At 45.6% G+C, this 24872-nt stretch overlaps 2 protein-coding genes across 2 annotated transcripts in view; one reads left to right on the top strand and one right to left on the bottom strand.

The window, feature by feature from the left end:
* Positions 1-472: 472 nt before the first annotated feature.
* Positions 473-1444, top strand: LOC120593211 (melanoma-associated antigen 10-like). The gene has a single exon (XM_039850919.1). The coding sequence runs from the start codon at positions 473-475 to the stop codon at positions 1211-1213; it is 741 nt and encodes a 246-aa protein (XP_039706853.1). The 3' UTR covers positions 1214-1444.
* A 5841-nt stretch (positions 1445-7285) lies between these two features.
* Positions 7286-24872, bottom strand: part of TMEM185A (transmembrane protein 185A) — a 34635-nt gene continuing 17048 nt past the window's right edge. The window contains exons 2-7 of the mRNA XM_039850917.1: positions 21554-21730; positions 19377-19584; positions 13944-14027; positions 10759-10935; positions 10138-10261; positions 7286-8959 (exon numbers count right to left, since the gene is read on the bottom strand). Of these exons, the coding sequence (XP_039706851.1) occupies positions 8715-8959; positions 10138-10261; positions 10759-10935; positions 13944-14027; positions 19377-19584; positions 21554-21730 (1015 nt within the window). The 3' untranslated portion in view covers positions 7286-8714. The remainder of the gene's footprint in view (positions 8960-10137; positions 10262-10758; positions 10936-13943; positions 14028-19376; positions 19585-21553; positions 21731-24872) is intronic.

Below are 24872 nucleotides of genomic sequence, written 5' to 3'. Positions count from 1 at the left end.
TCTCACCTGTTGCTTCAGGTTCTTAGCGGACGGGACGCCCAAACAGGAGAGTGCTGTGAGGCCCGAGAGCACCCTAAAGAGGAGACCTGTAAGTCGGCTTCCTCAGAGCCGCCTGAGGTGCATTTCTCAGGTGAGGTCGCTCACACTCTGTTTCTCCCCCAGGCGTGGGTCCCCACCGACCACCGTCCGCCCACACTCCTCTGTCGCTGTCTCATCAACAGTCACCATGCCTCTCAGTCAGATGAATGAGCTCTCCAAGCATGGGGAAGATCGTCTGGTTCCAATAGAGAACCAAAACCTGTTCGAGGAGCTGCTATTAGTGTCCGAAGAGGAGAATAATACCGTGTCCCCCTCTTCCTCCGTATCTTCCACCCCCTCTGTGTTGTTTCCTGATAGCCCAGATGAGGTGCCTGATGCTATGACACCTAGTCCCCCCCATAGCCCACAGGGTGCCGGTCCCTTGCCAGCTGCCATGGAGGCCGCTCCAATGAGCCCATCCGAGGAAGAGAATTCCAGCAATCAAGTTGGGGAGGGGCCAAGCACCGGGCAGAACCCGGGAAACGCTGAGTCCTTTCTTAGAGAGGCACTGCGTTGCAAGGTGTTCGACCTGGTGAGGTTCCTGCTGCTGAAGTATCGTGCAAGGGAGCCGACCACCAAGTCAGAAATGCTGAGTCGCGTCATCAAGGAGCACCAGGACCACTTCCCTGAGATCTTCGGCCGAGCCTCACAGTGCCTGAGTCTGCTCTTTGGCATTGAGGTGAAGGAAGTGGACCCCAGCGACGGCGTTTATTTCCTGGTCACCACTGGGGGCTTCACCTATGATGCGATGGTGGGCGAAGGGCCCGTTTTGCCCAACACCGGCCTCCTGGTCATGCTCCTGTGTGTGATTCTCGTGGAGGGCGACTGTGCCCCTGAGGAGGAAGTCTGGAAAGCCCTGAATGGCATGGGGGTGCACGATGGGAGGGAGCATTGCATCTATGGGGAGCCCAGGGAGCTCATCACTAGTGTTTGGGTGCAGGAACAGTATGTGGAGTACAGGCAGGTTGCCAACAGCGATCCTGCTCGCTATGAGTTCCTGTGGGGTCCCAGGGCCCATGCTGTAACCACCAAGTTCAATTTCCTGGATTATTTGCTCAGGATAAATAGCAAGGATCTCAGTTTCTTCCTAAATCTATCCAAAGGGGTGGAGAATGATGAGGAAGAGATGTCCTGAGCCACACTTGCAGCAGGCATTATTCAGGTTTGGTCCCAGGGCCAGTGGTGAGGGGTGGGGGGTATTGTAGGATCTTTGGGGTCCTGTGATGATTTAGAAATTGAACTTTGTTTTCTTTATCAATTTTTCAAATGTTGGTCTTTCTAATAGTTGTTGTAAACAGTTTCTGAATCTAAGTTTGTGCGTGACGTTGACCATACATGTATTTTCACTAACCTGTCCAAGAGTGAGAGTTTTGCCACTATGTAACACAGTTTGGGACACCTTCCATCCTAGTTTCTGATCCTGAACTAGATCACATGACATTGGAACACGATTTCCATAGAAATTTGAAAGAACTCACCAGTAAATCCAAGGTGGTCAGGAAGTACGGAAATAAAAAGTAAAACCTTGTTAATTCCTGCATCTTCTCTTTTCTCGTCCGTCATTCTGTGAAACAATTGTATGTAGCTGGATTTGCTTGGTTCGTTCCAGAAAGTGGGAGGCATTTCATGGGAATAGAGAAGACGCGGGCTCAGAGGTTCATTTATTCCCCAGACTTTCACTGAGCCCCTGTCCTCTGGAAGGCCCTGTGCTGGTGGTGGGGAGACTAGGATAAGCAGGAGAGATCCACACACAGAGCGATTGTGTAGGGCCCGCAGTCATATAAGGAAGGTGCTGAGGTGTCCCCTAAGTCCTCTAGAACAAGTCAAAGAAGGGGAGATGAGGTAGGCCTCCAGGGGCGAGCAGTCCAGTGTAAATGGGCCGAGCCAAGGCATTTGGGGTCTGTTTATAGGGAAACTGGTAGGTGGCATCTGCCAGTCTAGACAGATGGTGTGTCTTGGGTTTGAGAGGAGTGTCTGAAATGGAATCGTTCGGAGAAGTGCCTTTGGATCATGGAGAAATGTCCACCTGTACCAGGGAGCTAGCATCCTGCAGTTTCCTCCCAGCACGTTTGAACACCGAGAACAAGGTGTTTTATCCCCATCGCCTGCACGGATTTCCTGAGAAATCAGGGTCCCTGTCCTTGAGGGCATGAGTCCCTGGGTCGCTGGTGCTTTGAGACTCAGGCATGGCCATAGTCCCGAGAATAGCCCCCATTGCACGGCGGGGTTAAGAGCTTGCCCGGAGCTCCAGCCTCCTTGGCAAGGAGCTGATCTTCTGCCTGATTGTCGCTTGCCCTCCTATGTGGGAAATACCCGTGGCAGCTGTCCTGGGACGTCTGGGAGCAAGTCATCGGTCCCGGATCTCCCCCGTCCTTGGTCCCCGAGCTGTGGGTGGGCACAGGAATCGGGCTGGGCTGGTGGCAGGATGCAGGGTGCGATGCCAAGGAATGTCCACAAGGCAGAATCAGAGGCAAAGCCATGTTTGCCCTGCACGGAGACAGACGTTCTGTCCAAAAGGGCCCCACAGACCCTCACCCAGTGTGGACGCATGAGAGTCACCGGCCCGGAGGCACTGTGCTGTGAACTGCTGGCGGGCCTGTGCCTGACGTTCTGCCTGCCTAGCAGCTTGAGCCACAGGACAGCGTCGGGCCATCCAACCAGCTGGCGGGGAAGGGACCAGACTGGAGAGGTAAATGGGAACATTAGGCCCATGCCAGAAACTAGAGCAGCCTTCTGAGATCCACACCTCCATCAGCCACATCTTAGTGGAAACCTCTCTACCCTCACACAGTCCTGTCGAAACACGTCTTCTTCTCCAGGGACATGGTCTTCAGCTCAGGACAGAAGGGGACCTGACGGCACTTTCAGAGGCCACTTGGTAGGCTCGGGCCGAGTGTCAGACACTCTCTGACCTTGCCGCGTGGCTTCCTGCCGTCTGTGAATCATGGGGCCTGAGGCATCAGGCATTAGGTCACCCAGGAAGGCAGCCGGAACCCCCTTGATTGTGGGGGAGATGCCCAGAGCGCTGCAGGGCCAGAGCGCTGCACCACATGCAGCTCCGTTTGCCGGAGAGTTCCGCTGCTCCAAAGCCGAGCAAATCATGTGAACTCTCCACGCCTCGATTGCTTAACCTGCAACATGGGCACAGTAATAGTTCAAGTTCGGAGAGGTGGCGCGTGTATACGGGACGTGACCTGTGTGCTAAATGCATGCCCAAATTGAGTGCTGAGACGGCATGGCCAGTGCCGCTGCGTGTCTGAGACGTACCTTCCCCAGAGGGTGAAGATGCTGAAGCAGTGTACGCATTCCGATCCCGGTGTACACTGACTGCTGCGGTTTATCTTTCCCGCTGCGAATGTGTTATAGAGGGTGTTTTATATCACACAGGAAGCTGTGTTTGGCACACCGAGGCATCTTGGAAGGATGGCAACAATGCCCACGTCAGGCCAGAAACAATTTATCTGACCTGGAGGCGATGTAATACGAACAAGGGGGACTCCCCAGGCATGATGACAGCCACCCCGTGTCTGGAGGCTGGGGGCCGTCAGCATGGACCTTGGCTGTCTCATATACTGGAGCATCAGCATCTGTCGGGATGGTGGCTGAGCTGCCACCCCAGGGATGGCTTGAGGTACAGTCACCCCTGACCAGGGAGGTAGAGTTTTCAAGTTCTCGGTCATTCTGTGCCTCCTGGTTGTCCTCATCAGAGCCTAGAAAGTAATCTTGTTACTTGGTGGCAGCTGTAGGTACTGGGTGATTTCTCAGGGCTTTTATTTTGTTCTCCATTTGCCTGAATGCAAGTTTAATGCTCACTCCCCTCTTCATCCTCACAAGATGAGGACAGTCTCTCAAACAAGTGACTGCAGTGGAACTTCACTGAGGTTCAAAATATAAAGAGAAATGAAGTCAGGTCACGGCCTGTTGATCATGAGTATCGACAGCCCCCTAGGCCCCTGTGAGATCCAATCCAGAAGTCCTGGACACCTCCCTGGAGGAAGACAGTCAGGGTCTAGTGAGAAGCGGCACACTGAACTTTTATATTCTCAAGACTCCCTAACATGACTCACATTTCACCCTTGGAAAATGAGGAAAAATGGCCAGTTAGGAAATGCACAGGTCCAATAATAGGGGACACGGGGTTTGCAGATGTGGGGAGAAGGAGAGTACAAGGCTTTATAAGGAAGTGTCAGCTAGGAGTCACTGGCTGTTGGCCTCCAGAGACTCACTAACCTTGGGAAGCCTGCTAGCCCTCCAGCTCATTTCTTCAAACTTCCACAGGCTTTGCAAAGTGCTTTGGGGCTAGCTTCTCCAGAACAAGCCAGGGGACATTGCTCTTTCACATGAAATGCCAAGCGCACACCTAAGATACCGTTCAGAGTAATGGACTCATGGGTATGCAAATACCCCCCTTCCTGACATTTGTGGTACAGTGTTTCAATAACATCATCTTTTCACTCCCACCCTCAGTTGTATTAACATACACACTGTATATGTTTAAGGTATACAGCATAATGACTTGACTTTCAAGTATTGTGAAATGATTAGCACAGTATGTTTTGTGAACCTCCATCATCTCATAGATACAAAAAAAAACAAGAAAAACATTTCTTGATATTAGAACTCTTAGGATCTACTCAGTAAACAACTTTCAAATATACCATACAGATATGTTAATGCTAGTCATCATTTGGTCATTGTCATCTCTAATAAATCTCTCCCAATACAGTTAGCACAGTTCTGGGAATGTTGCCCGTCTCCACGCTTAGTCACTATCACCACCACCACCACAAAGGGGATAACAGGCACCCAATTCCCAATAGGACGTCCTGGGGATTCCTCTAGACCTGATACCCACACCAGAGTCCAGCAACTCAGTCCTTGAAGAGATTTGTCCTGTTACCTTGCTTAGGACTCAGATGGGTCTGTCTTCAGTGAAAAAGGTGATAATGGAAATGGATGGCTGAAAGTCCTGGTACACTTTGCAGAATTCATAGAGGTAAAGCTGCCATGTGTATGTTTCAAACACTTTTTTTGGGCCATCCCTCTCCAAATCTTTTGAAACAGTCTCATTGATACCTATGCAAGGCCCACCAGCTTCCCACCAAATTGATGCAAACTGATTGCTGTTGATGATTTTCTACAGCTTCTTCAGGAAGGGGAGAGAGAGGTGGTCGCTTTCTCCCACTCACAGGGTGTCACGGACTGCACGTGGCCTTTTGGACAAACGCTCTTCGATCACCACTTGGAAAGCAGTTTCTTTAGGAAGCAGCCTGAAGTTCAGGGCACCCAGCTGACACTGACTGGGCCAGGGGGAGTGACGGGGCCACTGGAAGAGCATAGCTTTCTGAGCCAATCTCGAGAACCCATGTTTCTGGAGGAAAAGGCACCATCCCGAATCTAGGCCCCTGGCCTGTCTGATGACTTTTCTCATTTGCAGACATACTAAGTGCTGGCGTGTCCATCCCTCATGTAAACATGAGAGAGTGGTGTGGCCAGCAGAACTCATGACAATAGTGCAGCTCGGGACATTACAAAGGGGCGCAGGTTGCTGTGGGTAACATCATAAGACAGCTAGCAAGTGACCTTATAAAAGACCAAGCCACACACATAACCCATCTGCTTGTCAGCATTCTGGACCACACACAGATATTTCACTGGGAAAGAAGACACCAGTATGTGGGTTTAAAGTAACAGCCCAACAGGTGGTGCAAACCGTTAACTGACTCCTTGGCCTCGAGCTCCTGGAGCCAGAAGATGTGTGAATTGACAAGGTCAGAGCCCATTCTCTGGGGCCATTGGGCTTGAGGGACCTGAGCCATATTGATGCTTTTAAGCATTGAGCAAAGTCCAAGACGGGTGTGCATGGCCATGGGCACAGCCACACTGACCTACCATCGTGATAGCCATGGCAGCCAGGTCCTACACAGAGATTCTCCTAATATGCCCATGCCCTGGGTCACCAGAAGGTGAGTGACATTGCCGCTTAGGCCAATGAGTTAACTAAGTGTCCCACAGCTGCATCACAGACTGATAAAGGGAGAAGGTGTCTTCCTTTCTGCCACAGCTTAGCCTGCACGTGTCTCACCCCACCTCAGCAGTTATACATCCTATGTCTTCCTGGGCAAGACATGAGAGGGCATTAGCCATTGGCCTTCACACATGGCTTTCTTCCCTTAGGTGATGTCAACAGGGCCCTCTATCCTGCTGTGTGTCCAGGGCTTGAGCTGGGCAATCTTTCTTTGAGGTGTGAGGTTGGAGATTAGTAAGAGGTGGCTGAGCAGAGCAGCCTCTAGAGTACATTCTCCTCACATGCAGGGCCACCTCCCCCAAAGCCCCCATCAATCCAAGCACAAAGCTCAATGATTTCCCAGAGATTTCCATGAAGCAGAAATACCCCTACACTTGAGTGGTTATCTGCCCAGTACCCAGGCACTCTGGTCCAGTGCATAGACGCAGGGCCCTACACGCAGACCACTGACACCGGCATCTCAGCTCTGTCATTTCCTAGTTGCGTGACTCTGGATGTCTACACTTCTCTGAGGCTCCATATCCTCATGGGAATAATAGTAGTAGCTTCGTGGGGTCCTGAGGTTACAATGGGAGGTACAGCAGGTAACATGGGCCCTGAAACTGGAGTCATAGCTACTATGGTAACCAAAAAGTGTGTTTTGTCCAACAGCAAGTGTGAAATGCAGTGAGCGTCAGACATGATCCATCTGTGGCCTTTGGCTCCTGCAGGAAATCATCCATCACCAGCATGTTGTGGGCTTCCTCATCATTGCTGCAAAGAATGGGCTGAAACACCATCTGAGTTAAGTGCCCATTAGACTGTACGGGCACCTAGGGTGAGCTGGACAGAATATTTCATTTCATCATAAGCAATTTTTAGCCTCTGCTGTGACCAGGTAATGCCTCGGGACTACTGAAAAGCCGATTTTGGCTTGAGACCATCTTGGAACCCGAGAACACTCTTGTAAGGCCCGTAAGCTGTGACAACTATAGCACTATGTTTCCCAACCAATGGTAGAATCTCCATGACACCCCTCTTTCCCTCTGCATACTGCTCATTCAGGCTGTGCCTGAAGACTCATTAGGAATGTTCACCCCACATGCCTTGGCCACCTATGGCAGCTAGTGGTTTCCTTTCCTAGGGCTGAGAACTGCAGTGTATTAGACCATATCTAAAGCAAGACCCACACAGTACGCATGGAAAATGAGGAGCCAGTTTATTGAACAACTAAAGGGAGCAAAAACTGTGGATTGAGCTACATTTGTTACACAACAGGCAGGAAAGCCTACAGCATTCCAAATGTCTCCCTTCTCCCAGACAGAACAGGCTTGCTGGGGGCCAGGGCCAGGCTGCTGTCATGTACGTGTTGGACGTCAGCGGAGTCTGGTTCAGACAAGTTAGCAATTGCCTGCCTTAAAACCCTCCACTCTTCCTGGTAAGAATGTCAGCACTCCTTCCCCCCCACCTTTTTACAAATGGCCTACTTGTTTCCACGTAGAAGGCTGTTATCTTGTTGGATCTGCTTTCTTTCCCTTTGACTTATGGTTACACCAGCAGCTCTTGGAGCAACTGCATTCCTAGGTAAAAACATGGGCCCAGCCAGAACATGCTTGTTGGGAGCAGACAAAAACCCTCAGATCTTCACATATACATAATTCCATTGGCTGTTTCTAGTCTCAGCAACTTCCTCCATTGTTCCAGTTTCAGGTCATGCTTTATAGTTTTCTGGCATGTCAATAGTCCCAGAATGTTAGAAAAACACAGACCATTTCTTGCTTATTGTGGCTGTTCTGGCAGTAGCAGCTACTATGGATGTGGAGAAATTCATGGGGAAATAGCAATGTCCCATTAAGGGGTGGCACTGCAATGGGCAGGACAGGTGTGCCACCGAGTTCTACTTCTGCAACAGAACACATATGTCTCCAGTACAAGCTTGTAAAAAAATACTTTAACAGAATATACTGTACAGAACTAGGATTTAACACGGTATATTACAATGCTAAAATATTTGTATAAATACTATACAGGCACGGAGTTACTCCATTAGAAAGAGCTCCCCAATGAGGCAATTAAAAACTGCTGTCAGCATGCCCAAAGAGGAAGTACTTCCACAGCAGGAACATGAACTGTGATAACGGAGTGGATATCCACGTGCTGCGAGAGGCGTAGTCACAGTCCCTACCGAGCACGCCACAACAGGAGAATGTGAGCTATGCGATGAGGCTGGCCCAATTTAAAATTACATTTTCAGGTAACACTTTTGATAGGAATTTTAGCACTTTGAAAACCAGCTCTGTAGACATTTCTCCTCTGAACTAATCAGCCATCCCTGATGGGTCTGAGCCTGCTCGCTTCTTTTCCCCCTCTTTACATACCACACGCTCCCTCCATTGCATCCACATCCGCTGACACACTCTACACCACACCATGTGTTCCTGTCACCTGCCACCTGTGTGTCCTGTTGTAGTGAGTCACTGGTAGGCATTGAGTGCAAACAAGGCATGAGATGGAAGTACCCGGAGACCCAGCTCCAGTTCCAGTTCTGGGGGAGTGAACAAAGAGGCAGAGGAAGGTACGGCAGCACGTGCGTCCCAGTGCACTTGCGTTCTGCCCCAGGAAGTGCTGTCTAATCTGGCATTTCGATGTTTAATTTGGGAGGTGGGAGGACATACTTCCCAGGGCTTTGGGTGATAACTACCCTGGTCTTCTTTCGAAACAGAGGAGCAATTTTAGGAGGTTCTGGGACAGGGGTTTCTTCGGTTTCTTCGTTGTCTTCATGATGGAGGTCATAGGAAATGTTTCCATATTCTCTCAAAAATGGGAAGAGTTCAAGCAGAAACTGACAGAAATCCTTGCGAATACCAAACCACCCTGAAAAAGAAGAATGTACTTTTTCAAACACTAGCCTCCACTGCATTTCATGTTACTTTTCCTTCCTGAATGGGAAGTTTTATCCTGATGCCTTAGAAATGAAGCCTGAGCAAGGCCTAAGTACCCACTGAGGACAATAAGTCAGATCTGAGCTCCATGGTTCTCCAAGTAGCATTCCCAGAGCAGCCAGGATAGTGTTCCTAGGGCCTTGGTAGGGGTGTGATCTTGGCCCAGCCCAGACCTCCTGAATCAGAACTGGTAGGTGGGATACATAGTCTGCTTGCACAGGCCCTCCCAGGGATTCTGACAGGTGCTCCAGTCTGAGGACCGCTCTAGTGGGTCTCAAATACCTGTGGCATCTAGACTCTGTCAACATCCTCTAACCTTTCCCACCTGGGATGAACTCATGTATGACAAAGACTGTCACCCAAAGAAAGCACTTCCGTCATCCTCTGGAATCCGGGAGGATGGTGGGCATGTGTTGGTCCAGCCCAGGAGGTGGCCTGAGCTCATGGGGCCACCTCAGAGCTACTTCTCTTGAGGCCTGCTCTTCCTGTCTGTGTACCACGGGACCGTCAGCTCAGTGCTGGCTCTCCTGGGGGCACAACAACATCTCACTGGCTTCCAGAAGGTTATGCTCAGGAGCTACATGCAAAGGAGCTTAGCCTAGTGAGGAAGAGACCCTCCTCAAAGATACTTCAAACCTCGGTATCAGCATGTGCAGGTGAAGAGGAGGAGAGAGCAAGCAGGCACCACTGACAAGGCCTGGTGACGTCAGAAATGACACTGGGGAAAGCGAGAAGGAAACAGAACCTAGGAGGACACCTAGGGTTCACTGAGCAATGTGGATTTTTACTTAATGCTCAGGAGCCCCTGAGAAGGACGTATCTTGATCCTCATGTGGCAGTAGACGGGATGGGGCTCAGAGAGGCTACCTGCCATGCTCAGTCCTATCTCAGATCACAGAGTGTACTGCTAGGGAGGCTGTGATGCAGGGCGGGGAAAGCAAGGTTAACAGCACACCTTTCACTTGGAAGATTCCAGACTTTCGTCAGTGCTAGCTAGCTTTCTCATGCAAACTCCTTAATTGGGGCCCTCAGGCTCATCTTCTCATAGAGCAAGGCCACACACACACAGACACACATATAGGTCAAGGTTTCTGAAATGCTGGTACATACAGTGATTTCCTCCCTTTTGTCCAAATGTGGTTGCCATCAGAGTGACCAAGGAAAGCCAAAGGGGGACAAATATTGGGATACAGGAGAATGCATTGTGGCCATCCAGTTTGTGAACCAGCAGGATCTAAGGAAAGAGAAACAGTTGAGGTTCTTTGATGTGGCATCTGAAAATGGACGATATGTGAAGCCAGAGCACCCCTCCCTTATCAGGTTTCATAAGGCAGAAAGTCAGCTCCACAGGAGACCACAGAAACTCTCTACTCCGGGGGACACAAAATCCATCCACCTGGAAAGTTTCCAATGCCGGGACTGTTATGGAAAACTCCTCCTGGTGTTGGTTCTGAGAGGTCAAGAACTTAGATATGAAAATACAACATCTAACCTTCTCTTTCTAGAAGACAAATTGATACATACAGATACATGATAGCTAGAACGGCACATTTCTCATGGCCAGCCTCCTCCCTCCAAAAGAAATGATATACTAATTTTATTGTCTTTCTCTCTTGGCCTGGAGTTGGCTTGTGATTTCCAGGGAGAGCAAGCTGCCCTCAGGTACACAGGGTACTGTCATAGGGAAGGGTGGCCTACAGGGCCTCGGAAGTTCTGCTGTCGAAAGCTTACCTCAAAAGTAAGTAGAGGCACAACAATGGTCATCCAGCTCAGTGCCATTGTTATGTGTGTCCTTCGCTGTTCTGCAATCACATCCATGGAGCGCAGGAACAGGACAGACCACACAATGTAATAGAGGACCACCAGGCACAGAAAGGACATGAGAATCCACAGGGGGACACACACGACCTGAGGGAAGGAGAGAAGAGATGTCTTTCTGGTAGTCTAGTTTGCACCCCGACATCTAAGGTGGGCAGAGTCGGCTCTCTGCCATGAAGACACTGCTCCCCCATTGATCACTCTTGGGCTGAAGAGTCTTGCAACTGCTATTCCTGGGGTATGCTCTCACTCAGCTGGCACCGGCTCTGCCAGCACTACCCCCATGCCCCTACCCCTCCAGGGAAACAGGCCAGAGCTGCCACCCATGCACACTCACCCCATCTCCCCATGACGTGCCCTCTTCACACGCCATATCCCCATCCTGCTGATGGTACGCTGGCCAAAGACTGGGGAACATGCTCCCCGGAAGCTTCCGCTGCCCAGGGAGCACAGACCCTCTGCCAACTAGCACACTGGGTTCCTACCACCTCTCTCAGGCAGGTTCTGTGTCTGTTGCTGTAATACCAGAAAGACCTCTTTTAATGCTTCCAGAAGCTGCAGGCTAAGTCTTGGGGGGGGTCTCATAATCTCTCCTCCCCTTGCACTGTCCCCTTGAATACCTGTCTTATCAAACAATAAAAATGACTGTTTTCTTTTGGCGTACAGTTCTGAATTTTCACGTACATATAATTCTGCGTAGCCCCAGGCAGGACACAGGATAGCTCCTTGACTCCACAAGTCTCCCTCATGCTGTCCCTTCACTGCGTCACATCCATAACCCCTGCCAATCACTCATCTGTTCTCTATCAGTACATTTTTGTCTTTTCAAGAATGTGCTGCAGATGGAATCATACAGCATATCACATTTGAGAATCCCTTCTCTCAATCGGCGGATGCCTTTGAGATTCACCCAACCTGTTTGCATCAACAGGTTGTTCCTTCCACTGGATGGATGTCCCACAGACTGTTCATCCAGTCACCAGTGGAAAGAGATTTGGGTGCTTTCTCACTTTTGGCTATCCGAAATAAAGGTGCTGTAAACATTTGTGCACAGGTTTTTGTGTGGCTGTACGTTTTCATCTCTCTAGGGGAAATACCCAGGATTGGCACTGCTGTGTCATATGGTAACATCATGTTTAACTTTTTAATTGCCAAACCATTTTCCAGAGTGCCTATCCAATTTGGCATCCCACCCCCGTATGTGTGAGTGTCCCCATCCCCCTGCACCCTCCCCAGCACACTGTATTGTGGTACCTCAATCCTGGTTTTCACTTGCCTTTCCCTTATGGGTAACAGTGTCCTTTCCAGGTGTTCATTCGCTCTATGTATGTCCTCTCTGTGAATGGTCTGTTCAGGTCTTTTGTCAATTTTTAAATTAGGTTTGGTTTTTATTTTTAAGTTTTGAGAGTTCTTTAGATGTTTTTGATACAAGTTCTTGGTCAGACATGTGCTTTGCAAATATCGTCTCATAGTCTGTGGCCTGTCTTTTCATTAATTTCATTTCGCTTTTGAGCTTCTTTTACAGATCATGCTGTTGGTGTCATTTCCAGAAACTCTTCACCTAACTGTAAGTTGCAAAACTTTTCTCCTACATTTTCTTCTAAGTTCTTTGGTTTTATGTTTTATTGTTTAGACCAATTACTTGAGTTAGTGTATGATTTTTAGTCCTCCTGAGTAGCTTGGAGTTCCTGATCATAGGATTTGCTGTAGAGTCTATGCACAACCTCTTCTCTGTGATCAGACTCTCATTTAGCGGCTTGCCCCTTGTGAGATGTTAGTAGTTGTAACAGCCTCACTTGCTCTCTCTTGATCATTGGGGGAAACGTGCAATCAGACTGCTTCACCTGCTGGGACCTGCACAGGATTGGGCCTTTAAAAAGCCTATTCGCCTACAGAAAACATTAACAATTCCTATTTTTTTATTGTACCTTACACTAAAATTTTGGTGTTACCAAGATTTGTTTCCTCCTTGTCACAAGAGAAAATTCTAACTCAATTACCATTCTCCAGATATAGCACCCTGAAGATACAGGGAAGGTGCTTGACAATATTTTTTATTCAGAATATTTTATCAAAAATTTTGGGGCAGAAGTGATGAGTCTTGTCCTTATTCATTGTAGAGGCAACATATGCTCCTTTATTTTCTTCCCTGTTGTCAAATGAATGTTTTGTTTTTACTATATTCTTTACTTTCATTTTTTTAAATGTAAATCATGTGCATTACAGAAAATGTCTTGTGTGCAAAAGTACACATCAAGCATCAGGGGGAAAAAATACAGGCATGACCTCATCTCCCAAAGCAATGTAACTTTTTTACCTTTATTCTCATCTTCTCTCTATGCATTAATAGTTGAAATCATAGTGCAGTCTCTAATTTGTAGCTTGCTATGTAAAATATGTATGTATCTATCCATCCATCCATCCATCCATCTATCCACATATATGCACAGTCAATGTTAACCAAACACTCATTAACTGAAGCCATAAGTTACAAGCATGACTTATACCTCACTCCTGGCAGGAGTAAAAACCAACACAGCTTTTTTGAAAAGCAAACTGGCAGCACAGTTTGTATTTCAAAATCTCAAAAAGTTCCCACCCTGTGGCCCAGTAATAAATTTCTTGAGTCTTTCCTAAGAAAACAATGAAAAAAATCAGGCAAAGACTTTTACGCACAAAAATATATGCTGCAGCATGATTTATAATTGTAAAATACTAGTGAACAACCTCAATATTCATAAATAAGGGGATGATTTAGTAAATGCATTTGAAGAATATTTTCCATCAATTAAACTTTAACAGTTATGCTTTTAAAGAACTTTTATTGACATGGGAAAATGTTTATGATGCAATGTTAGAATAAAAATGCATGATACAAAATTATGTATGTGGCATGATCTCAACTACCTTTATGAAACAATAAACCCCAAAGCAGGGAAACAGAAAACATTAACCATCTTATATCCCAGTGGATTATGGGTGATTATTATTCTGTTACCTATGCTTATCTGTCTTTTCCAAGTTTTCTACAATGAACACGAATTACTTTTATAAGAATAAAAAAAGAAGTTTATTTAAGAATTTAAAAAGTTACATACAAGCCAGGGCCAGTGGATGATCTTGTCCAGCCTTAAGGCAATGAATATGAACTGGAGAATGTTGACAGAACACAGGATTTCTAACTAAAAATGAAGAGAAGAATCAGTTAAACAAAGTAAAAGCTGTATTCAATACTGTAATTATTTGTCTAACACACTAAAAGGTGATGTAAATTATAATACGGTAAATGTTTTATTGTTACACTGAGACCACCTGATTTTCAGCACCAGAGGAGTGAAGTAGTGCTGTGCCAAGGAGAAATCTGCCCCTGGCCTCCTGAGTCATCCCCTCTGCTCAGTGGCTGCCCTGCCCTTTACACTCACTCAGGCAATGACCTCATTTCCAGGCTTGCCAAGTACAGAGGCGATCCACAGTGGACTCCCCAAGCTTCCTTCCTGCCTCTATCCACAAACATCTCTATTCCTAACCATCCCTGTACTTCCTTCTTCTTGTACCCAGGAGTCAGCCCTGCATTCCACCCCTTCCTTTCTGGCTCCTCCGGGACCTGTCACATCAAGACATCAATTATAGATTCATTACTGCATCTTTAACCTTGTCTATTCCACTGATCCTTCCCAGAAACACAAACAAGTTTAACTCATTTCCATTACAGACAAAACAACCCGAAGGCCAAATGAATCCACCCTTCCCTTGATCCAGTATCCCTTCTTGCTCTAGCTCTTTCTGTTATATCAAGTTTTGTGAGACATCATGGATACTTAAGCCCCATGGCCTCTCCTGCCATTTCAAACTCCACACACTGTGATCCGACCTCCATCCCCATGACCACCCAGCAACTGCTTTCATCAAGGTCACCAATAACCTCTGCAGTCTCAGACCACTTCAGTTCACATCCTACTGGGCATCTCTGCAGCATAATATTGTTGACCACTCCTTCCTCTTAGGGTCCCAGTGCATAGTCTCGCCTACCTCCTGGTGCTCTGACAGTTCTTTTTCAGCCTCCTTTTCCTCTCCTTAAATAGTGATGCTCCCCAGAGCCTTAAACTCAGTCTCCTCTCCCCACTAGGGAGACACAGACACGAACACACGTTTTCACTCACTTACTCTGCCCTGGGGGTGGGGGAGAAGAGATGCCATCCAAACTCCTGGTTTGCATTTCCTCCTACTGGCTGGTTCTCTAATCTCTGTCTCTAACCTAGCCTTTGTGCTATGTCCCCAGACCCAGGTCTCCTTGAGGCACCTCAGATGAACCCAGCCCCACACCGAGTTCATTATTCCCTGCACGATTACCCATTTTGTTACCCTATCCCACCCCTTTTGACAGTCTCCCATCTCTCTGTAAGGTACCACAGTGGCCTAATTTCCCAAACCGTGATGGCAGAAAGCACCTTGCACTCCTCTCCCCACATTCTCCTATTCAGTCACCACATCCTGTCCTCTACCATCCAGACTTCTCTTGAATCTCCTGCCTGCCACCCACCTCGATTACTATTGCTTAGTCAGGCCCTCCTCATCTCCAACCCCTCCACCCCGAAACACTCCAATAACCCCTGACTAGCTTCTTGGCCTTCAGTCCTGCAGGCCCTCAGCTCCCCAATGCCCTCCAGACTGTCTGTGTTCTGCCCGCAGTGCTAGCTGCTCTCCAACAGCTCACCAGTGCCCACAGAAAAAAATCACATGAGGCCACTGGATCTGGCTCAGAGCGTCTCCAAAGTTCTGAGTTCACGGGCATTTAGTGACTCAGGAGTTCTTTCGTAAGCCTCTACAGGCCAAAATAAAGTTCCACTAGTTTAGTAGTGAATCAACTTAAATATTTGTCTTAAGCAACTATCTTAAAAAAAAAAAAAAACCTCACATAAATTGAAAGAAAATATTTTTATTTCATTTTTAAATAAGCACAACTAATTCCTAAGGGGACGTATGTGCCTGTTGGGTACTGTACCTTTACTCAAGACACTTCCGCCCTCATTACCTGTTCTCTGCATGGATTTTTGTACAATAATATCTTCTTATCACAGCAACTGCCAACAACCCAGCTTCTTCTGTGACATCATCGAAAGGAATGTAATGTGACTTCATAACAAAACCATAAACTACTTGGAGCGAGTAGTTCACATAGTGTTCCCAGAGATGTCAGCTATCACTGCTTTTCCCTCAAACATATCCAATATGTCATGGTGCCCCTGTCCAACATCACCATGGTGCCTGAGGCAGCTCGGCACATTCTTTGAGGACAGAGAATCTGGCCCCTACTCAGCCCAATCCGTCTACACAGCCTCCCTTTCGCCCAACTGCCACAATGCCCTTCTTTCCACTTTATGTTCCAGGCATATATATATTTTTATTATGGTAAAATGCACACAACATAAAACTTACCATCTTGTACAGCTCAGTGGTATTAGACACTTAATACCACTTAAGTTGTGCAGCCATCACCACCATCCATCTCCAGAACTCTCTGCAGCTTGTAAAATTGTGCTTCAGTCATATTTGAGCCACCAAAGTTCACACAACACGATAGATTTTCTCCTGTCTTGGCCTCTGTATGTGTTATTACTCCCTCTGCCTGGACAATACCATGTCCTCTCCTGGCTGTACGGGGCACCCTGGCCAATCCCGACTCTTTTCATATCTCTGTGTGAGCCTATCTCCAATCACCCCCTAGCAAATGCTAAGGGGTGATTGGAGATAGGCTCACACAGAGGTAGCCTATCCTCCTGCAACACAAGAACCAAGGGGGAGCTCAACTCCAGACATGGTGCTGCTTCTTGTGGGTAGGAATGCCAAGAGTATGAACAACTTACTTTCTATAACTCTGCATTAGGAAACTATGGTTTCATGCTCAACACAGTCCTAGCCTTTGTATATGCTTTTGCTTTCCAAGAAACAAAATAACTCATTTTTAGTTTTCTTAAACTTCTTTCTCAGGCCCTTTCAGTGCTTTTCAACACTGCTCCCTTAGGGCACGTGCAGGGGTGCTACTGGGTCACAAAGACTGGGGGTGGGCACCTCCACTAGTATTTAGTGGGCAGAGGTCCTGCAACATATAGGCCAGTCCTGTTCAACAAAAGATTTCCTATCCAGATGGCCAACTGCATACCCCCATCCCCCACTGAGAAATGCTGAACTAAATAAGTGATATCGCTGATGTTCAATCTCAGTGATTTTGTTTAATGTAACCTTTTGGAAATGATTTTAAATGTTTGTACTTCATTTACTCAGGTAGTAGAAAAACATGCAAAACAGGAGAAGCGTAAAGTAGAAAGGTAGGGATGACTGGGTCGAAACTGTGCCTTTAATCAATACAGGGAATACAGATTTGGGTGAAGCTGGATATGGAGTCTGGAGCTAGAGGAGAAATCTGAATTTAGAACTGTGAATTTAGAAGGTGACAGTGCACAAGTGGCAGTGGAGACAGAAAGTGTAACAACATATTCGGAGGAAATACACACAGTGAGGATTGAAAATGCCTAGGACTAGAATCCTAAGAAACAGCAACAGAGCCGAAGACAGGAGTGGCCAGATTGGTCCAAGGACCAGGAGTGCCAGGAGCTACAGAGTGGCCGGTGCCCAGAACGAGGACTGAAGACGGCCCGCTATGTTTGGCCAGAGGGTGCTCAGTGCCAGTTTTGGGGTATGCAGGACTGAGCACGGAGTGCGAGGTCAGAACAGCACTGTCTTAGGAAGGAAAGGGGCAACAGCAGGAGGACTGAGAGGGTTTTCTGCTGTCACTCTGTTTTCTCTTTCCGATGAGAGAGACCAAAGTTACTGGAGAGAGTATGGGTAAGTGTAGGAGCAAATGCTTAAAGGAACCAGAAGCAGAGAGGGGCTGAAGCAGGGGCGTGACTGGCCTGCCCCAGGAGGGAGGATGGACAAGCGGAGGAGAGAGAACAGGCAAAGGTCTGGACTGACTCCTGGGGAACAGGTAGCAGGGAGAGGCACTGCGCAGAGATGGCCGGGGAGCGGGTTGCAGAGGGGCAAAGGGGGTCCAGCTCAGAGCTTCTCAACCTTGCTCTCATTACTGTCCTCCCAGGGGTCTTTTTAGACATTTTTTTTCCTAATCACACTCCCTCATGAAATTTTAGTACCACTGGCCAGCAGCCAATGGGGGCAGCGCAGAGAAGTGTCTGGGTTGTCCGGCCTCGGGGAAGTGCAGGGAGGGTGAAGCGGGCCCTTAGGGGTGCTCTCCCTCCCAGTCCACCCAACTCCTCTCCCCCGCACCAGAACTGTTCTCCCTGTCAAGGCCAAGCCCTTCCTGGTGCTTGGGGCCTCATTCCCTCTGCTTCTCACAGGCCCTGGCTCTATTACCCTCCCTCTCCACAGCGCCTTCCTCTCAAGGTTAACCTGCCCTAAGCCACCCTCCACTCCTTTCCTGCCCAACTGCCATGTCCTTATTCCACTTTTTACCCACGCAGCTCAAAACAAAGTGTCCACAGTGTGCAGTTCTCCCCTGAACCCATCTGTGCCAGGCTGCAGGCCCATGGCTTCCATGTGGTCTGGTACTCATGATTTGGAGTCTAGCTGACTGAAAAGGGATCCAGCCCAAATGAGCAGCTGGGAACAAATCACTTACCTTCTCTGGTAAACAGGGATGACAACTACATGGGCTTCACAGGGTTGTTGTGAGTCTTTAATAACATATTACTGCATGTGAAGGGCCTAGCCCGATGCTTGGCACATAGTAAGCGCTCAATAAATGTGATCTGCAATTATTTTTATTACTAGTATTACTACTGCTTTTTAGTTCATCTGTGTATCCTCTAGGTTTAGGCAAAAAGGGCTTGGTAAATACTTGACAAATGTCTACCGAATGAATAAACAAACATACCAGCACATCAGGATAAGCTAGCCAGAGATCAGATACAGTTGGATCGTGGGGTCTGAGGCAGTGTGGTGGTTAGTTTTACATGTCAACTTGGCTGGGCTATAGTACCCAGTTATTTAAGCAAACACTAATCTAGGTATTGCTGTGAAGGTACTGACTTTAAGGAGATGACTCTCGATAATGCAGTGGGCCTCTTCCAATCAGTTAAAAGGTTTAAGAACAAAAACTGGGGTTTCCTGGACAGGAAGAAATTCTGCCTCAAAACTGCAGCATCAACTCCTGCGGAGTCTCCAGCCTGCCGTGTGGATTTGAGTCTCCAGCCCCCACAATCACATGACCCAGCTCCTTAAAATGAATCTCCTTCTATTGGTGTCTACATTCACATCTGCATCTCTCCTATTGGTTCTGTTGCTGAGGAAAAGCCTGACTGATACAGGTGGGCAGGGAAAGATGTGAAGCTGGAATGAGGCATATGGCCTGGGTGAAAAATCAGTGTTTTAACTCAAAAAAGAGAAACATGGTTATTTCCATGGCCTTTTGTTTCCTTATATACCATGATCTAGGGTTAAAGATCAATCTCTTCCTAACAAAGGGCAAGGAATCTACATCGCAATGACTGACCATTCTTAAATATATGAACACTCACCTCCAGTGACCTGTCATGTCGAAAGCCCCAAACACAAGCTGCGACAGAAACCGGGGAAACAAAAAACAGCGGCATGAAGACCAGGAGCCAGAAATGGTTGCCTCGCTCGATCCTGTCACAGACCAGCACTTCGAACATCAACAGGAGCAAGTGGATGCCCACTGCAATTAGCATGGCTTTAAACTCCACACACGTTTCTCCTTCTGCTCTAAAAAGGGCCAGAAGGAGAAGAAGAAGAATCTCCATAACGAGCAAATAGTCCAGGACAAATATCAACTTATGTTGATACTGTGAGTCATATTTGTAAATTTGACAACAAATGAAGGAAATATCAGGTAGAAGGCTAACTTAATATTTAAGAGCCGACCTTTCAAACATCAAAGAACTACTACATGACAAATGAGCATTATGACAAAACTTGACTTAAAAGTTTTAATTGTGTAAAGATATTCTCAGAAGTAATAGCTACAGTTATTATTTCCCTAACAATGTACACACTTTTGTTCATAACTTTAAATTCAACTATTTCCAAGATTATTCAAGCTGATTGCTTCTATTGCTAAAAACTGGCAAATATCCCTTCTTAAGTTTCATGATCCTCATTTCTTAACAAATTAAAAACCATATAAAATCACGTTTCATGCAATGATATAAAAATAACTCTAGCTCTATGAAAAAGAGTGGGTTGTATTTAAAGAAAATGCAGTAACTACTGTTAGGTGCTATTTTAAAATGCAAATAAAAAGCATGAATGCTTTTATTTTCCTTGCTATTCCATGAGGATGAATTAACACCTGCAGATGAGAGAAGAGGAAAAGAATTAAAACTGTTTTTAAACAAAATCAGTTTAATTAGCTGTCTGAGTATCATGCATAAACTTAACAGATTAACAACAGAAAAATAATAAGGCCGCTAATCAGGAAAATGCTTCGTAATGCATCTGGAAGGCCTCTAATGTTCTATTCAAAATATGGATGAACATTTAGGTTATCTCTTGATGATGATACTGAGTTTAGGACACAGAAAAAATGTGGCCATTGGTTATTTCTTTAGGACCCAATAATGTTCCCTTGAATATCACTGACACATTCTAGAATGACTATGTCTGTACACTCAATACGTTCAACTGCACACAAGGGTAGTTCCTACCCTTGCTCTAAAAGTCTTAAATTAAACCAAGAGAGAAAAGTTCAAATAGTGTCTAAATAAAAAGATTTGCAGCCACACAGGTAATCTTTTAAAAAAATCTAATACCTTTAAAACAGCTATATAAGAATGTCCCCTATCTGCCAAGACTCCTTGTGTGGCTATTTTAACATCCTTAGATATGTATGTGGTAATGTATTTTATATAATTTTAATCTTATTTTCATGTCAATAACCAAGAATTAAACGCTTTTCTCACATGAGCAGCTGCACGTGCTCCCCTCTTTCTTCCCATTTTCCTGGTGAAGGTTCAAAACAGAACTCCCTCTCAATCCCCCCTTCCTTCCTTTCTGAAATACTAGTATCTGTGAGGGAGAGAGGAGAGACTCTCACAGGCCCCAGCAGCTAGCTCCAGGCTACACGCTGGAGTGAGCCAACTCCCCACACTTTGACCACTTGAGCCACCCAAGAAAGGTGCTGAGGAGCTGAAGGTAAAGGTCACAGGTCACACCTCTGCCTGGCTCCCAAAGGCCTCTGCTCTCCTGCACAGCTTCTGGGCCTCATGTCTCTCCATCACAGGGACTCAGTTTCCTGGCCAAGCTACTTCCCCCACACACTACAAGATTGAGACAACAGGAGCCCCAGTTCCAGGACTGAACTGGCAAAGGATATACCCTGATGACCAGAGCTAAAAGTCTGGACAGTAGAACGGCACCTAAAAACATGGTGGTTTCATATTTCCTAGTCTAGAGTGGCAGAACAGTTCCATATTTTGCATGTATTTTAGATTACATAGGCTTCTGTGGACTGGCTAGGAAATGAACCACCCAAAATAACACTGCTTTTGCAAGAAAGTGCATATCGAATACCTAAGTTTAAAAATCTTAGTCTAGAACTCAGTTTGCCTATATTATAGTTCTTATAAAACCCTGGAGAGGTAGAAAAGAAAACAGTCCTTACTTTATCTAAAGTGAAAAGCAAGAGACTGATGCTTCAGGATAGAGACCAATGGGTTTTATAAAGCAGTATTACCGATATTGGGGATTTCGTGCCCAGACTCCGGTTCCAACTGAGGCTCCAACAATGACCATTAACTTCCACAGCCATATTGGTGCAAAGACAGCCCAGTAACTCCACTGAATGATGCCATCCAGACGAAGGGCCAGCAGCACAGAGAACAGCAGCAGACAGGCATAGATGAGGAATTTACTAAGAGAAAAGTAAAATGATTAAAGAGGATTCACATTTACAAATATGTGATATTAAAATAGGGAGTAGTAACAGCAGTTATTTTTCAGCACATGAAAAGACTCACTAATTCGACAATCATTTGCAGAAAAGTTTTATGTAGTTGACATACTGTGTTAGGGGATAAGAGAAACATAAAGACTAAAATTAGTTCCCTGCTTTCAAAGGCTTCCTGTAGGAGGGACTCCACACAGAAACATATAATACAGCATGGCATGTGCCATAACAGTGCTATAGGGCAGGGTGCGATGGGAGCCCACAAGAGAACATCTGGATTCTGTCTGGGGGCCCTGAGAAACAGAGAGGTGGTGGCTCTGGAGCTGGTTCCAGAGGTTACATGGCAAGCTGTCAGGCAGGAAAGAATGTGAGGTGAGGAAACATTCCGAGCAGAAGGAACTAGCCATACAAAGACACGGAGGCTGGAAAAGGCTGACATGTTCAGGATACGGTCAAGTTCTGTCACTGACTAATTATTTAATTCTATTTTTAAAAAGGCTTCCATCTGCCATGTTCATATACAGTAACATTTTAATACATGTATTATACTTTCTAAGACTGAATAAATTCATCTTTCTCTCTCTTTCATTTCATATGAAAGAGATTTCCTGAAGAGAATATTCTTAAAATATTAATTAGAGATTACATTACTGAGGACTTCCACTTCCATTTTTCTACGTAGTAAAAGGAATGTGGTTTTCTTTCCACCTTAAATAAGAAACTGGGCAAAATATATGAAACAAGTTTTCAGACACTGGACAACATTAAGTGAAGGACTGTGATGGCAGAAGGAAAGAAAACAGAATAAATAAACTCTATTATTCCCTCAGCTTACCACTTGGAGGCAGTTTACATTAAATGTAAATGGTGTAAATACCAATTAAAGGTCAAAGATGGTCAGAATGGTTTTAAAAAGCAAGACAACTATGTGCTGTCTATATGTAACTCACTTTATAAATAAAATCAGAGATAGATTAAAAGTAAAAAGACAGAAAAAGTTATACCAAGCAAACGCTAACCAAAAGAAAACTTGGAGTGTCTATATTAATATGTTTGTCTTCTATCGCTGCTGCAACAAATTACTGCAAACTTAACAGCTTAAAAAAATACAAATTTATTATCTCATAGTTATGTATGTCAGAAGCCCCAACAGACTTAGTTAATTTCTCTGCTCAGAGCTTCATAAGGCTGAAATCAAGGTGTCAACTGGCTTTTATCAGGGGACTCTGGGAGAAATCTGCTTCCAAGTTCATTCAAGGTTGTTGGCAATCTGGTTTCTTATCACATGGCTGAAAACCCAGTTTCTTTGCTGGCTGCCAGGTGTGGGCTGCCCTTAGGTCCTAGAGGTTTCTCTCTGATCAAAGATATAAAGGCACAAAGGCCTTTACATCTCAAAGCCAGCAACAGCATAGCAAATCTTCCTCATGCTTGGAATTCTTCTGACTTTTCCTTCTGCCATATTGCTCCTGCTTCCTGAGAAGATTCTCTGCTTTTAAAAGTGCATGTGATTAGATTGGGTCCCCTGGCTAATCCAGGATACTATTCCCATCTTAAAGTCCATAACCGTGGTAGGCAGAATTCTAAAGATGTTCCCCAAGATTCCTATTTTGCGGTTATTCAATCAAACACAAATCTAGGTACTACCACGAAGGGACTCTGCACATGGAATTATGGTTACTAATCAGCTGACCTTAAAATAGGGAGAATATTCCAGATTATCCAGGTGGGCCCAATGTAATTAGATGAGCCCTTAAAAGCAGAAAGTGGCATATGAGTAAGTCAGAGAAGAGGAGAGATGAGACAGAAGGGAAAGTCAGAGAGATTTCAAACATGAGAAGGACATGACCTGCCTTTGGTGGTTTTTAAGACAGAGGAAGGGATCCATGAGCCAAACAAGGAATGCAGGCAGACTCCAGAAGCTGATAATGACTCCTGGTTGATGGCCAGTAAGGAAATGGGGTCCTTAGTCCTACAGTCACAAGGAACTGAATTCTGACAACAACCCGAATGAGATTAGAAGCAAATTAAACCCCAGAGCCTCCAGAAAGAAATACAGTGAATCCTCAATTAACATCGTTGATAGGTTCTGCAGCTTTCAGCAAAACAACATAAAACCACTTTTACCACAGGCTAACTGATATAAACAAGAGTTACGTTCTTACCTTACAGCATCTCTTCAACGTTATCATGAAATGACATTACTTGAGGACCTGCTGTACAGCCCTTTCAAAACTTTGATTTTGGCCTTGTGAGACTCTAAGCAGAAGACCTAAGCCATGCTGTACCTGTACTTCTGACCTACAGAACTATGAAATGTTTGTGTAGTTTTAAGTCACAAAATCTGTGGTAATTTGTTATGAAAGCAATAGAAACCAATACTGTAAAATTAAACACATTTGCTAAGTCCCCTTTGCCATGTAACATCACACAGTCACAGGTTCCAGGGCTTAGGGCCTGGATATCTTTGGGGGGACATCCTGCCTACTGCAATGTAAGACAAGGTATATTTTTGAACAAAGAAAATTACCAGGGACAGATAAGGGCAGTTCATAATGATAAAGAGGTAGACTGTAAATATTTATGTACCTAATAAAATTTCAAAATACACATAGAAAATATGAATATTTAAAATATTAAGGAGAAATAGAAAAACCCACAATTATTATTGGAAATTAACACTTCTCTCAGTAAAAGGTAGAACACATAGAAAATTACTAAAGATATACAAGATGATAACAACATTATCAACCAATATGACCTAATCGATATTGATAAAACATTCCAGCAGAATACAAATTCCTTTCCAGTACACATGGAACATTCACCAAGACAGACTGAATTCTGGGCCATAAGACAAGCCTCGATAAATTTAAAAGGATAGAAATCATACAAAGTATCTGAACACAATGAAATTAAATTGAAAATTGATAAAGAAGAGATCTGGAAAAGTCTCAAAAAACTTGTAAATTAAACAACACTCGTTTAATAATCCATAGGTGAAAGAAAAAATCCACAAGGAAAATTTGAAAAATTCTGGACTAAATGAAAGTGAAAATACAAGATATCAAAATTGTGAGATGCAGCTAAAACAGTACTTAAGGGAAAT

Source organism: Pteropus medius, unplaced genomic scaffold (assembly GCF_902729225.1).
Source record: "Pteropus medius unplaced genomic scaffold, Ma_sr-lr_union100, whole genome shotgun sequence".
In the NCBI taxonomy this organism is placed as follows: domain Eukaryota; kingdom Metazoa; phylum Chordata; class Mammalia; order Chiroptera; family Pteropodidae; genus Pteropus; species Pteropus medius.
This window is presented reverse-complemented; position numbering and strand designations above follow the sequence as displayed.

What these genes read in the sequence shown, in the direction of transcription:
- LOC120593211 (XM_039850919.1), top strand. Translation starts at nt 473, where the DNA reads ATGGAGGCCGCTCCAATGAGCCCATCCGAGGAAGAGAATTCCAGCAAT.